The sequence below is a fragment of the Atheta coriaria genome, unplaced genomic scaffold (genome assembly GCF_025399875.1).
Source record: "Atheta coriaria isolate IRGN ID8LTWV9N9 unplaced genomic scaffold, Caltech_Dcor_3.1 hic_scaffold_8_pilon, whole genome shotgun sequence".
NCBI classification, from domain to species: domain Eukaryota; kingdom Metazoa; phylum Arthropoda; class Insecta; order Coleoptera; family Staphylinidae; genus Dalotia; species Dalotia coriaria.
The window spans coordinates 807302-823318 of record NW_027045450.1 but is presented as its reverse complement, the minus strand read 5'-3'; the positions used below and the strand labels follow the sequence as shown (position 1 = coordinate 823318).

Here is a 16017-nt window from a genome sequence, read left to right as displayed (position 1 = left end):
AAATAAGACGAAAATACAGCCCTTTCTTAAACCTTTCAGATTATTTCCCTGTATTTGTTATTAAAGTTGATTTATTAATTGTTTCTTATGCTTGAAAAATAGTTTCATGTTGTGCTGTCTAATCCCTAAATTAAATTACACATGTAATTTTTTGTTCTCACTGCAAACCGCCTGTCATCAACAGTTGTTGAGACTCGCCCGACGAATGATTAGTTTATTTACAAGAAACACAAATACACGGTTGTGCCACTGTGGCAAACCATTTGGTTTTGTTTAATTGCGTGCTTAATTAATGTTCTACAATGTTGAAACCTACGCGCCCCTTGTATCTGGCCAAAACGCTGCCAGAACTCAGTAAACTCTGCACCAATCAGTCTTATGGCAAGAAACTACCATTGTAAGAATATTATTTATTATATTTTATTGTTTTATAACAAACTATTATATATTATAAGAATTAATATGGTTTTTAACTTTAAATAGTAAAGTTTATAATTTTTTTCTTTTAGGTTATACAGAGCTTCAGATAAATTAGCCCAGAATGTATTTGATGGAAATCTGGACCTTCCCGTGGATGAGGAAAAGCTTTATATACTTGCAATGCGTTATATTAATCTTATTAATACAATACGCGTCCAGGTACATGATGAAAAGTTCTTTTCAACAAGATTTGCATCCACCTTGAGGAAGGTTGAAGAGGTGAAGTTAGAGGTTCTAAAATCACTTACTCTAAGATATGATATGCTCACAACACCAAATATTGCTGCTGGTGAGATTAAATCAGGGCTGTATGATGGTGGCAATGCAGAGAAGCTTAACAAATCAAATATTGTTAAGGATAATGGTAATTACTATGTTTTTATTGAATTTTAAGCAAAAAATTGAATGTTTTCACTTAATTTAGCATGCAAAACTAATAAATTGTGGTTTTAGATGTTTATATCAGTCCTCATCAGTTGTATGCATTAATGAATGATAAAACAATAAAGCTTCTCATCATGGACGCGCGACCAAGCAACGAATATGCCCAATGTGCTCTTAAATTCAACAATATAATCTGTTTGCCTGAAGAAATCATTCACAAAGGGTAAATTTACACATTATTCACATTATTATTTACCAAAAAAACTAATAAAATTTGTTTTAGTCTCTCAACAAACACTCTACAACAAAAATTATCACCATCAACCTCAGAAATATTCAAAACTCGACACGATTTCGACTATATTGTCCTAACAGACCTGGACACCAATAAAATATCATACCAAACAACAAAACTGCATGATCTACGAACAATTCTAATCGAATGGGATCCCGAGCAGCGATATCAAACTCTTCCACTTATCCTCGAAGGAGGTGTACGTGGCATGGCGGACAATTACCCAACACTCCTAACAAACCCCGGCAATATTTTCAATCAACTCTTTCATCAATTCGATGATTTAATGAAGGACGACATTGAATATCCAGATGTTCAACTTTTGGAATCGCCTGTTTCGAAACGTATTCCACATCAACCAGATGATTCAGGTTTCACATCAGAAGAATACAATGATTATCCAGAAGAAGTACCAGAAGAATTAGAAGTTCCTTCAGGTGATAAACAAGTATCTATTCATGCTGTAGCTCAAAGACTGCTCACAGTCTGTGAACATCAAGTGGCACTTGAAGAGAAACTTCTTAAACTGACCAAAAAACGCTTGGAAACAAAACGCAATGCAATAACAGGTAGTTTAACGAAGAACGAAGCGCATACGATATTAAACGAGATCTCCAAAGAGATATCCCAGGCAGAATCTTATCGTTTGGAGATAGAAGAAAGGCGGCGATTGATTCGTAAAGATTTCGATGACAAATGTCAATCGGAAGATGTAGGCTACCTTGATTACATCTTCAAAGATGTATCATCACTGGAAAAGAAACGATTGTTGCGGTATCAGAAACGAAAACTGTTAGAACACGAAGAAGCAGAGTTTGATAAGAATTCATCGAAACCTGGCGAGCCTAAATATGACCCACGCTTGAAACCGAAGAGTTTAACAGGGTTGCCTATACCGGACAGATCAACTAAACCCCAAGCAGCCAACACACTCGAACTGGAATTAAACGCATTGATACAAAACTTTCCAGATTCTGGTATAACAGGTCTCGTAAACATCAAAAACACATGCTATATGAATTCTCTGGTACAATGCTTGAGATTCTGCCCGTCTGTGGCGTATTTCTTCACGATGCGCACCTTTCCAATCGGTAGATTAACCAATTCTCTCTCAGACTTGATGAAAAAACTATGGACTGAAACTCGCGTTGCCATTCGCCCGCATAACTTTTACAATGAATGCTGTCAGTTGCAGTCACGCGATTATTCCACCGGTGAACACGAGGATATCCACGAGTTCTTTCTGAATGTCACGAATGCGATGCATAAAGAACTCGCGGAGCCTCTAGAATCCTCTGGGGATTGCACATCGTATCTCTTGGACTGGCACAAGCACTTCAAGAGTAAAATTTCGTTCATCAAACGTACTTTCTTTTACCAACTGGAGGTGACCACGAGTTGTTCCCGGTGTAATTCACGAATTGTCAAGTACGAGTATGATAACAATGTGTTTTTGAGTATGGATTATGATCAACAGCGGCCAATCAACGTGCAGAACGAGGTGGATAAGTTGATTTATCCTAGCAAAGATCCATCCTCACAGAAATACTGCTCGAAGTGTGAGGTGGAAATGAATATTGCGCATAGAGTCACGTATTACCCCAATGTTTTAGTGGTGAATATCATGCGGTATACTTATAGTATAAAAGAGAAGTGTGTGTTGCGGTCGTTGAATGAGGCGTATTTTCCGATGGAGTTGGCGTTTGGCAGTGCACGGTATAATCTAAGCGGGATTGCGTGCCACAGTGGGAATAGAGATCGAGGGCATTACACCGCGTGTTGTTATCATCCCTCAGCGAAGAAATGGATCGAATTTAACGATGAGAATTGCTCGGTGGCGAATGTGAAAGATTCCAACTATCGAGTGAGAGCTTTCTTGTTATTCTACTCGCTTGCGCCACAGTATGACGGTATAAACAGGCAGTTCTTCCAAAAATGATCATGATCATGAATCAGCTAAGATTTTAGTATATTTGAGTTGGAATGACTCGAATATATGTAAAATCAACACATTGTGATATATATTCTACAGATTAGTTTATAACCTGCATTTCTGTATATTTGTTTAGTCATATTGTTGAATTTTATTGTGATTATGAGTTAGCTCACTGTTGTTGTATGCAAATGAATAATTCAAAGTTTAATTAACTAGTGAATGATGAAAATATGAGAAACTATATTTTATTATCGCATATATTTTTAGTTTTAACGCGAATGCCTTATAAACTAACTTTTAAAGAAACTATTGAGAAGTGAAACATTGGAAACAATTGAGAGTCTGTATACAAATTGTATGGTTTTATTGTAATTTGATGTGGTTTTTAACTTTGTAACATCTTTCAAAGTAATAAAGTTTATAAAAATACACATCTGAATGAAAAATAATCAAATTAATACTTTTATTGCAAGTATTTAGCTTTTAAACACTGCTAAACTCAAATTTGTGATTAATTTTCATAAATTTCACCAAAACAACATTATTTTCATAGATAACAAGACAAAAACGTTATCGTTGATAATCTAATAATCGAAACATATTCACACAATGAATTAGACAACTATACAGTCATAATACGTGTGATAAAAGTGTGATAAGCGCATAGATAGATAATCTTATCATGTATTATTAAGAGTACTTGTTATACCCTCATCTGTAGCTTGAATTTCCAAGCCTTTCAACGTTTTAAACAAACAGCGCACTGCAGTTTACCTCAATATCGATTATTATTCATTTGTTTATTCGTGGAATGCACAAAACAGCTCATAGACGCCCGAAACAATACATTCACCATGTTTAAAACGCATGATTGTGACGCCGCTGAGGATCACACCACTGGTAACAAATAATCAATCCAATCATGCAATAAATATGTATTAATATCTAATAGAATATTTAGAATTGGCATCGCCGGTGTTCAATGAGCCAAATGATGATTTTCTTGTGTTGAATCAACCTACAAGCACACAAAATGAACAAAATGAACATACTGAACTGGAACAGTCTGATACGATGGATAGAGGTCAGTAATATAAACATTTTTAAAATGTTTTGTTGATTTTCTTGTTTTTTAGGGACGAGGAGACAAATTCCAATCTCTACCATCGATTGGCAGAGCACTAATAGTAGACAAGTGATGGCCCGTGATGGAATTGACTTCCTACGCGGTATTGATCAACTTTACATCCAACAAACCGTCGAATTGAGTGATTGTAAGTGTGAAAAGATATGAATTGTGGTTATGTTATACCTGACGGTTATTTTGTAGTGATGGCGAATGTAAACTCTGAAAACCGTTACCGTCTCTCTGTCCCGCATGGTGAAACATTGTTTTACGCCATGGAGAACTCTTCAGAGTCGCAAAGGATGCTTTGTGGGTCAAATCGTGGGTTTAAAATGACTATGTATGATCACACGCATCAGGAGGCTTTGTATTTGATGAGGAGTGCTACATTTGGATGTTGTTCGTTCTGGTGTAAAATGCAAGTAAGTATTTTATTACTTAGTTGAAATTGTAAACAAAAATTAACCTAAAATTTTGTTTTTTCTAAGAATATGGAAGTTTTCATCCCGAACAAATGCATCGGACGCATCAAACAAAAGTTTTCCATGACACTGCCTTCCTTTGAATTGTACAACGAATACAATTCAATCGTGTACCGCATCGAAGGTCCTGCATCATATATGAGTTCAGCGAAGGAAGCGCATTTTGGGGTACGGCGCCATTTTGTTTTCTTTATCTGTATTCAATTTGAGTGTTGTTTCATGCGTGCAGATTTACTCAAACGACGGATTAACTCAGCTGGGCAGCATCAACCATCAATGGGATCAGGTGCAGAACGAGTATAACATTTCGATCACGTTTCCCAGCCATCGGGACGATCCAAAGTACAAGGCTATTGTTATTGGCGCTGCTTTCCTTCTGGTAATCTCTTTGTATCTACGCATGCGCATGTAAATTCAATTAGATTTCATTTGTTTCAGGAATACATGTATTTCTTCCACACGAAAAAGTCAGGCAGCAGTTGTTGGTGTTGAAAACTTATCGCTACGCATTATATTTTATTATTTTTTGACATTTATGAAGTGATAATCATAGTATTTTTAGGTTATTGACTGTTTTTTGAAGGTTATGATTTTGATTTGTTTGATTTGTGCTTCCCAAATTGCTTGAACATAAAGAACACAATCGATTGTTGTTCGGTTCCTTGAGGCAAACACGAAATGAAGCCTTTTTTATGACAGAGTGGAGATTGATTAATAAATATTTTATGCCTTGTAGTTTAAGACGTCGTAAAATGTCTCACTTTTAGAACACAATATAAAATCGTTTACTGTTTACAGCTTTCACAGATTAGAGCTTTTTGCATAGCTGGGATTCATGTCACGTATAACAAACGACAAGATAAAGTGATAAAAAGAGTGGAAATAGACTGGAGACAAGCGACAAATGGCGGCGAACGAGTAAATAACGAAAATGCGAATTCTTCGACTGCGAAAAAGACGAGTTTTACAAATTGTAGATGGAGATTCGACGTGATAAAATCGTAATGGATGTAAATGGATTTGAGAGTGTTCACAGGACGGCTGGGAAATGTCCTGAATTTATTTACGAATGTCATCAGCATCCAGAAAACGCAATTTTCTTTTTTTTAGTGTTTTCTAACACGACAAGTGACAAATCCAATGCAATTCTAGTTGTAACAAGAAACAATTTGTTTAATTTACTTATGCACGTAGTGTGGGAAGTCTAACCTAGCAGTTAATCAAATCAAGCGACAGGTGAAAAAGGAAATATGCGTCGTAGTGCAACCGGAGAAGCGGGCAACGCGTGGGAATGTCAAGTGTTTCAGGTGTGTTCAGGTGTCGAGTGTCGAACAAAAGGCAGGCGGCGGCGGCGGCGGCGTGTGCGGCATAGGCGTGCGTGCGTGCGATATTGATTGAATCAACAGCTGGTGGGCGGTTGCGCGCGCCCTTGGTGTGCTGCGCGCCGCCGCCTCGCCGCCCAGCGTCGCTGCCGCCGCCGCCAGACACGACTCGAACCACGACCGGCGATGGTACGCGTGGCGATGGCGCCGCACCCGCTGCTGCTCGCCACGGTGGTGGTGGCCGTCGCCGTCGACGCCATAGACCTGAGCAGGCTCTATGGTCACCAGGGTTTCGTCAAACGTACCGGTAAGTCTTCCTAAAAATAAATTTCTAAATTAAATTTTACATTTCTACGCGCAATTATAAATGAACACAAGAAAACAAGCGAAATTTATTTGTTTCGCCGGTTATTTTGATGTTTTTGATGAATTTTCACGCGTCGCCATGTTGTTTGTTGATTTAACGTAAGAAGTTAATGATTTGCGGCATTGTGCGAGTGGTAACATTAAGAAAAGTTAATTTTCCGCTCGCGTTCAGTTGGAATTGTTCGGGAAGCGCCGCGCCGAACAAAAAGGGCAACCTGTTTGGGTGGCATCAACAGTTGTGTGTCGCAGTGCCCGTCATAAGATCGATAAAGAGGAAAAGGAAAGCGGGAAAGCGAGGAGCGGCGAAAAAGCGGCCAGAAATAGCCGCGAAAATGTTAAATCCGCCCTGCACAATAATTTTTCATCTAATTTTGGTACATTTTTTTATATTTTTCATGTTTGAAACGCTATAACTCGATAATTAAAAGTCGAAGATTAGTCAATGAGGTGTGTTTAGAAAGGCAATTTAATGAAGAATCATCGTTGAGAGTGGTAAATGTATACGAGTTGTCATTATTCTGTAATTAGAGAAAAAGTAATAATGTTGCATTAGCACTTGATTTAGTAATTGAAGTTGTAATCAGTAATAACTCCTAAACTAATCGTGATAAATGAAGTATTTTTGTTTCTATAGGTAGATAAAAACATGCTTTATAGTATAGATTACTTCTTGTTTAATTAAAATTAATTAATTTACAAATAATTAACAAAAAACAAAATTTTTATGAAAAAAATCATTTTTTTGTAGAAAAACCTAAATATTGCCTCTAATACTTATCAAAAATTAATTAACTTGTAATTTTTATACACATAATACTCTAAAAAACCCATCAAAGTTTAAATTTTTGTTTTAAAGTGATTACAATAATATTTACAGCCTCTCAAAGTTCCAACATGCTCAAAAACAACTTCAATTCTCTAAAAAAATGATTAATCAACGTAGGCAATTTTAATCACACATATCATTTTTTTATTCCCTTAAGACTACCTTGTGATTATACCGTTAATAATAATTTGAATTAATGGGTGGCGCTCGAATTTGTTCAACATGGCGAATAACAACCGAAACGAACGGAAACGTACATGGCGAACACAACAACAAACGGAAACTTTCCACGCTCGCCGGAATGTCAAGCCGGGAATTAATTACGCATGAAAAATGCACAAAACGAGCGGCGATAACACGCACGACACGCGACACAAATTCAACACGTTCGTTTTACACTATTACCCACCACACATAAAACTAGAATAAATGTTTGATTATGGTCATGTTATGCAACCCAATAGTCAATTTGCTATTGTGGGTTGCATACATTACACCAATTGTGTAAACCGTGCTATTCATCGAAGTTTAAATATTTATTTAATCGACGATGGTTGAACGCCGAGTGTAGAATATCGATGAAGTCGGGTTGAGGGTTGACATTTGATTGAATTTCTAAACTTGTGCATGCTAATCATTCGGATGAATACGCTATGATGGCGCTGTGGGTAACTCATGCGGAAAGTCAACATTAATGACATTATAGGGGTTGCTAAACGAACCGAATTATATTTAACTTCATTCCGAACACTTTAACCTTCAATTTTCAACTGAATTTCAACAGTTAACATTTAACATTTCAAAATATTATTTGAATTGAAAAGCAAAGTTTTTGTGTACTTTTGGTTGCCTATATTATTTTATGATGAGCAAAACATCAACATGGTTATAAAGTCTGCGATATTTGACATTTCGATATATTCTTGCGTGGGCACACATGTGGCCAATGTGGACGGACGAAAATATAGATCATAAATCATGTTTCATGTTTCGTGTTGTGGGATTACGTATTACGTACTGGGATTACGAATTTGCGATGGAATTGAGCCGCTGGCTCTGGTAATATTCGCCGGCGTTTGGTGGGTGTTGGTTTTTCGGCCAAAATTCGGAATATTTTGTAAATCCTATAAGTTGCTTGCAGGCGGGTACGTGATTTACATTTCGAAATTTATTGGCTTTGAGGGTATTTTACTACCATCATAAATTTTGAGATTTTTTGGTGGAAAACGTCTAAAATTCAATATCACCTAGGAATATATCATGAATATCAGAATGTATGACATGGGGTTAGAAAATGTCTCGTAACTTTTGAGTTTTTGCTTCGATTTTATTCTAGTTTTTGTTATTATGAAGAATATGAAATTCTTTATTGGTAGATATATAGATTTGTTTATAAAAAATATCAGAACTACCCCAAATTTTCATTTAAATATTAAAATAAGTAGATTTTTTCTATTTTTTGAAAATTTTATGTTATTTTGTATTTTTCTTCTTTAATTTTAACCTAAACTTAATTTTTGTGCATTAAAAACAATTTTATATTATTTAATATTTTGTATAACCCCCAAAAGATATTAAAACAACCCTAAAATGCTTTAAAAACCAAAAAATGATGAAATTAAAAAACACCTACAATAATACTCTTACTTATTTTATTTTTTGTTTATAAAATCAAATTTAATTATACTTTTATTATTTCACTGAGTTTTTCCTGCTAATTATTCCGCATGCAGAGTTTTCATTAATTAAAATCATCCGTTAACAACTTTATTATCCCTCTCTCCACTTTTCCCGCCTCACAAAAAGTCTTCTTCATCTATTAGAAGTAATTTCTCTCCTCGACGTGTAAAAAATTCCCCAGCTTTACTTCACTTCCAAGGAGTTTTTAGTCGCTTCAGTTATTTTCCATCATCATTTCCTATTCCGTTTCGTTCTCCCAAATAACTCCGTTCAGCGCCGTTTCCTGCAAATTCGAAACAAGTCGAAACTTGGCACGGGCGCAAAAAACTCGCGTGCGTAACGAAGTTTGTTTCATTAAGGGAGCAAAAGTGACTCCCGTCGGGGTTAAATGTGTCTATTAGGTATTCATGATGCCGACGGAGCGAAAATTTAAAAAAACTGCTCTAACCAGGTTAAACAATCTTTTTTTATGTAAAAAATGGAATCTGTTGCTCGAATTCCGGGTAAATTGCAAAAAAATAAAATTTCTCGTCGAACTTTGTGATTTTTATCTTTTTTATCTACGGCAATGTGTTTTTTACGAGCAAATTTTCCCAATTTTATGTGTATCTACGTTTTGCGCTTACTGGAGAGTGGAGTTTTTGTTTTTATTTAGGGATATTGTTTCGAGTTTCGGGAATACGAGTATTTCGTTTCACTTTTTTTACGACTGCGTGGGAGATGTCCCGGGACAAGTGTAAAGGATATTTAAATTTCGGCTAGGGCTCTTTCGGCTCTCACATTTCATGGATGACAAAGTAAACATGTAAACAAAGTGTTTAAATAATGATCTACTAGGCTGGCAACAGGTTGACTTCATTGATAAACTGATAGAACTGTCTTAAAACAAGTGTTGCATAGCTAAGAGCAGAAAATAATGTAAAATAAGTTGCCTATCAAGTTTAAATCATAAAAATTATTAAAATAATGATAATTTTCTACTTCCTCCTTTAAAACGCCGGTGTTCCACGGTTTTTAGACACAAAAGTGATACTTTAATCACGGAGGACCAAAGTCGTGACTAAAGTACTTTAATCACAGGTATTAGTCACAAATAAAATTTCAAATACAAATCAACTACGTGGAAATAGAGTGGAAGTAGAAACAAATAGCGAAAGCAACACGAGGCTAAACGTTGTTAATCATTCGATTGATTAATCAATCTCGTGACTAAAACTGAGATTAGTTACTTGATACTTAATATACTATTATTTAATGAAACTTAAGTATTAGAATATATAATAAGTAATTATTTATTAAATGTTAGGTTTATTCTTATTTCAATATAAAAAAATATCAAAATCTTGCAAAATTGTTAATGTAAAGCACCACTTCATTACCTACTAACATCTCCATTAAACTTTAGCACTTATAACATAAATATTTAATATGAATATTACTATTACTGAACTTATAATGTTTTACTGATAAAGCTTGTAAATTATTCACTCGAACAATCTTCATTACATTACATTCAGAACAAAACTTTGACACAAAAAGCTTCAAAGACATTAAAGCATTTATTAATGAGCATGCCGTTCAAGGACAATGGACAATTATAAAGTCGTTAAAGTTCAGTAATGTGAATTAAACTTGAAGCCGTTTAATTGTCCTTGATATCACTTTTGAAACATATTCCTACTGCAATCATTTGCAATTTATTTGCAAATTTTTATTTAATATTCTCTTTTTTATAACCTAAAATAGAGCATGAAACGCGGCTAAGGGTGACGCTCTCTGGCTTTTAGTTAAAATCCACGTCGGAGGACTGCGCGGGATGTAATAACTTTAATAAAACTTTGCGTTTTGCACTCCAGCCGGAAAGGAAAATACGTCGACGTGAGCTTTGTGCGCCTCTTGGGGTTGTTTAACGTTTTAACGTTTATGGCGTTCACGGTTCGTATGTCATTATAAAACCCAGCGAAAACAGAAAAAGCACTCAATTCGTGTTTATGTTTTGAGGTTACGGTTTAGAAAACATAGACAACCCAAAACACACTTTTTTCAAAAGCATTATTACGAGTAATTACGTCACGTTTCCAACTTCCGATGTAGTTTACTTTGTTCTTCTTCTTCGTAAACGTGACACAACTAGTAATAAGCAATGCGCCAATACGAGCCGATAATGTCAAATGTTAGACGTAACGAAATTGGAAACGTTGCGGAAACTTTGCCCGAAGATTTGTTCTTCTGCCAACCGCAGCGCACACACGCGGATAATACAAATTACAAAGGAAATTATTGAAATTTCATCCCAAAGCAAATTCAATTTATTTCTTGATAATTGCTTTAATGCTTCAACATCAAACGCATTACAAAGCGGATTAATTTGTTTTTTTGTGTGTGTTTATGTGGAAAAATGAAGTATAGGTGAACTTTGACCTTTATAAATGAAAATCCACCTACATAATTTCCACATTTCCACATTTCCACCCCACGATGGGAACACATTACGCCTACGTGCACTGTACTTATGCAGGTGTACTCGTATTTATCATAATTTGCGGTGACAGTCAATGATTTCATATTTATATGATTCTACTAATACATTATTCATGTTATGAGAGTTGTGAGAGATTTATATTATAAATAATAATAATATTTCGGTATTTACGTGTCTATTAGGCAATATTTCACGGAATTTAACCATTTTTTGTACAAAAAACTGTAAAAACTGCAAACTGTCAAATGCAATTTTATGTTATTTTGGTTGCATACGTTGTTTTACTCACAGTGTACCATGTCACGTCCCATGTATTAAATTAGGTAATGGATTTAGTTAGAAGTAGATGGCGCTAGAAGAAAGTCAAAAGTCTAAACATCGTTGTATCAGTCCTATTCGCGTAATAAAACTATTTTTGCTTGTTTAGTTCTTTAGAAATTTAATAATCTAAGTGCAAAAGCATGTAGGATGTTACAATGTTATTAATTACTCTTTGTCTGCCGCGATCGACGTGTTATTGATCAATCAATCTACCTACCAAGCAACCTTCGAAGCCTGCCAACGCATATTGACGCATTCCGCCGCTTCATTAATGCACAATTAAAATGCAAGTGTAACACATGCGCTGCCTGCGTAATACCGGTAGAAATTATAACTGACGCCTTCATTTATTTATTAATTTATAAGTTTGACATTTTATTTTATTTTTTGTTGTTGGTGTTGTTGATAATATTACAATAATACATGCAGTTTTGTTATTTTTATTAATATTTTAGTTCTGTTACAATGCACACATTGTTCGTTTTTATTTATTTATAATTTAATATCAATATAGAAGTGTGTTTTCTTTATAATTTAATTTTTCTGTTTGTTTGCGCAAGCGACCAGTAGAAATACGTAGCACTAAAGTAAATTGAAGATAAACAGGTTTTTACTTGGAATTTTGTAGAAAAAAACGCGAAGAAAAACATAAAATAAAACGAGTTACGCGAATAACCCTATCTTTTACAATTTGTTTCGAAAATAACCCGCCGACGGATGCACACCTGCCCCTGGACGCGTAAAGCGGAAAGCCGGAAAGTGGAAAAGGCGACGTGAAAGCGAAACATTTGGGAATTCTACTCGCGCGTGACGCGAAGTGAGAACGAAATGAATAAAACACGCGCCGACGCTCACACGTTCGCCATTTTGCGTTTTAGCAAACACACAAACACAAACAATTCCCAAACAAACACCGAAAACAAGAATTAACATTACAAGTAAATAAAATGGCCGCGCAACAAAAAAACAACAACACTGTTGATTCTTACCGCAACGACAAACGCGTGAAACTCCCGCCGCATTTGTGTTGTGTTGCGTTGGTGGAAATAAATGAAACGCAAACCAAATTACGTTTTCCATTAACTACCCTCGTAGTGTCTACGGTCGGGCGCCATTCATGACTCGCAACATGGCCACACCGGTGCATTACGTCTAATGTCCCAATGTAGATTACTGTAATTTTGAAAATAAAAACATTTACCATCTAAAAGCCAAATATATGCAAGTCATTTAAGTTTAAGGTTATGTTATTCATATATGTATGAAATTAGCACAAGTTGACTTTCGGCCATCTTGCAACCCGGGCAACTTTAATATCCTACTGGTTTAATCCAGCTAAATTTAGTTAAAACTCCCTGCGGACACACGTGAAGCAAACTTTATTATCCGGACGTCACGCAGCGTTTGCAATTAAGTATCCGACACAGCGTCAAACGAACTGTGAACTCATTCAACAGTTTTATTCGCAGTTAACAAAATTTTAACTTCTACACAATGTAGCCTGGGTGTATAAAGTGTTGCCTAGCATAAAGATACACAACGCGATAAACAAAAAAAAAATACATAAATCGTGTGTGGTGTGTGTGCGGAATTAAAAAAATAACAAAAGCCGCAGGCGTAGGTGTACATACCGACGCGGTTATCAATTATTCAGGCCGTGTGGTTTATTGATTTTTCTTTTATCATACTCACGGTTCGTAGAAAATAAATAACAAAGTAGGACTTGATTGTATCAACATGATATAACTTGGAATGTGTTTTTGTTGGTTATGTTGCAGTCGGTGACGCTTGCCACCCGTACGAGCCGTTCAAGTGTCCGGGCGACGGCAACTGTATATCGATACAGTACCTCTGCGACGGCGCGCCCGACTGTTCGGATGGTTACGATGAAGATTCGCGTCTCTGCACGGCTGCGAAACGCCCGCCGGTTGAAGAAACGGGCAGTTTTCTCAAGTCATTGCTCGCTAGTCATGGCCCCAATTATTTGGAGAAGCTTTTTGGTAGTAAGGCGCGTGATGCGCTCAAACCACTCGGCGGCGTTGACAAGGTCGCTATTGCTCTCTCAGGTATGCAACCAAATATACATATAAGTTAATGTTATGCTATAGTTTTGTTTTGTGTTGTTATGTGTAGAATCTCAAACGATTGAAGACTTTGGCGCAGCATTACATCTGATGCGTTCCGATCTTGAGCATCTGCGTTCGGTTTTCATGGCGGTGGAGAATGGTGATCTCGGCATGTTGAAGTCATTGGGCATCAAGGACTCCGAATTGGGCGATGTGAAGTTCTTCCTCGAGAAGCTGGTGAATACCGGTTTCCTGGACTGAATGCTCGCCGACCCTGCTGTCACCGCCAACCGCCTCTTCTTCGCCCACCCTCTACCGCACGCGCCCCTCAGCAAGGACTTCTACTCGTATCTGCCGTACGACGCGGCGCGTCCCATCTACCGGCGATGAGAGGTAACATCCCATAAATGACATAACCTACATCTTACTCGCTTCCGGCAGCAGAGTCCTCTGAAATCCGTCCCTTTCCACTTCTAATCCTTAGAGAATGAGAATGAGAATGAACACTGAGAGCATCAGTGCAAACAAAATGGCGGTCCGCGTCTGTCTCCGCGCATCGTCCAATCAGCAATCAGCAAAACAAAAGATTTAAAAATCGAAACATATCAATATTTATATGCATTTATGGCATTTTAAATGAAACTAACAAGAAAGACGTGAAAGAAACACATATTAATTGTAGATTGTAAGCAATTTTGATTCTATACCAACACAAACAAAATCGAACAACATATCATTAGTATTAGCGTATAATATTCTTAGAAAATAAAATCTTCAATTAAAATTAATCATCAAGATAAAGACAAAAAACAAAACCATCGACGTGTAAAATATGAAAAAAAAAGAAGTGAAGAAAAGGTACGACGGACAAAAGAGGAACAAAAAATGAAACAAAACGACAACGGAATAAAAAACAAGAAGAAAATGAATTCGGGCGGCACTAAAATATAACAGAATTGCAATGTATGCAACCCAATGTGCAGCATAATGCGTGGACGCTAACTGATCAGTCGCCGTTTGACTACAAATCAAAATCGTACGCGTTGGATTGCTTTTTTAGGGCCTTGCGCATCCAACTCACACGATTTTAACACAGACAAAATGGCGATTGACCAGTGTGACAGTATCAAACATTATACTATTGTGATCTCTTGATGTACATACATATCTACGTGGATTTCAACAAAAATAGATTAGTATAGCATCTTTAGAGGTTAGAGGTTAGGTGACACTGCGTGTATCGGTGCGTGAATGCTGCAAGACACATCTATATGCAATTGATAACGACCTGACACATCACAAACAAGTGCTGGATGTGTCTTCCACCTGCAACCCACCGTACACCGCACCACTGAAACAAAGAATGACAGTAACTGTACTTGTACAAAACCAAAGAAATACAATCAGAATAAAAACAGGAAAACCTTTGAAATAATGCACAATCACAGCGTGAACAACAACAAAGTCAATACATATTGAATAAAAAACCATTAATTGGAAGAGTAAGTCGAGAAACAAACCAAATGGCGACGCAACGCGATGAGAATCACAGATGAAAATAAATCAATCTTTATTATATGAACGTAACTTAATGATAATGATGCATAACAAAATATATTATAAAGAAATATTGAAGAATATATTGAAATATATAAAGAAATATATAGAAGATGCTAAGAATATATTTTTTCGACTCGTAGTGGAGCTCTTTGTGCCCGGTGTGAGCAACATTTCCGACTATGATGCAAATGATGACGAAAAGACAAGAAATTATTAATTAAATGTTATAGATGTACATCACAATACATATCTATCTCTATTTTACAAGAGAGGCTGGGGTTTCAAACTTGTAAACATCTCTAATCTATATCGCATACATATCAGTGCAAGAATTTTCGTTGAATTGAGAACAAAATCTATAAATTTGAGGTTAGAATGGAAGGATTAAGATTAATTAAGTACATAAATTGTTTATTTGTTATGTGAATTTTTCAAATCAATAAATATATGAACCGAAACAGTAAATGCATATTTCCAGATGATTTTCAGATGATAGGCAACCAAATATACACACACGCTGGTTTTATTTTTATTTTTGAACGATATTAACATTCTGCGATATGTTGCGCTCGTTTAATTGGCTCATTTATTTCATAAGCTTATATTGCGCGATGCCCGCGCTGAGATAACGACAATAATATACTGAGTGTTGGAAAAAATTGTTTTTTGTTTTGAGTAAATATTAATTTTG

At 36.1% G+C, this 16017-nt stretch overlaps 3 protein-coding genes and 1 long non-coding RNA gene across 6 annotated transcripts; 3 read left to right on the top strand and 1 right to left on the bottom strand.

The window, feature by feature from the left end:
* Window positions 1-166: 166 nt before the first annotated feature.
* On the top strand, window positions 167-3526 carry LOC135797347 (ubiquitin carboxyl-terminal hydrolase 8-like). Its single transcript, XM_065309648.1, has 4 exons — window positions 167-397; window positions 510-844; window positions 934-1087; window positions 1148-3526. The coding sequence occupies exons 1-4, from the start codon at window positions 303-305 to the stop codon at window positions 3096-3098; spliced, it is 2535 nt and encodes an 844-aa protein (XP_065165720.1). The 5' UTR covers window positions 167-302; the 3' UTR covers window positions 3099-3526.
* Window positions 3527-3802: 276 nt separating this feature from the next.
* LOC135797154 (phospholipid scramblase 2-like) lies at window positions 3803-5444 on the top strand. 2 transcript variants are annotated; one of them, XM_065309368.1, is made up of 7 exons: window positions 3803-3995; window positions 4048-4179; window positions 4232-4369; window positions 4426-4643; window positions 4710-4871; window positions 4933-5082; window positions 5142-5444. In XM_065309368.1, exons 1-7 carry the CDS (start codon window positions 3950-3952, stop codon window positions 5193-5195), a joined length of 900 nt encoding a protein of 299 aa, XP_065165440.1. In that variant the 5' UTR covers window positions 3803-3949; the 3' UTR covers window positions 5196-5444. The 2 variants fall into 2 exon arrangements, with proteins under 2 accessions (XP_065165440.1, XP_065165441.1); XM_065309369.1 differs by having other exon boundaries at window positions 3804-3995; window positions 4057-4179.
* A 648-nt stretch (window positions 5445-6092) lies between these two features.
* On the top strand, window positions 6093-15791 carry LOC135797155 (IDLSRF-like peptide). Its single transcript, XM_065309370.1, has 3 exons — window positions 6093-6332; window positions 13479-13766; window positions 13834-15791. Exons 1-3 carry the CDS (start codon window positions 6212-6214, stop codon window positions 14025-14027), a joined length of 603 nt encoding a protein of 200 aa, XP_065165442.1. The 5' UTR covers window positions 6093-6211; the 3' UTR covers window positions 14028-15791.
* LOC135797156 (uncharacterized) lies at window positions 6838-13521 on the bottom strand. 2 transcript variants are annotated; one of them, XR_010549474.1, is made up of 3 exons: window positions 13393-13521; window positions 12690-12873; window positions 6838-6909 (listed from the first exon to the last, which is right to left on the bottom strand). It is a non-coding gene; the product is annotated as an uncharacterized lncRNA (long non-coding RNA). The 2 variants fall into 2 exon arrangements; XR_010549473.1 differs by lacking the exon at window positions 6838-6909 and having other exon boundaries at window positions 12125-12873.
* Window positions 15792-16017: the final 226 nt, after the last annotated feature.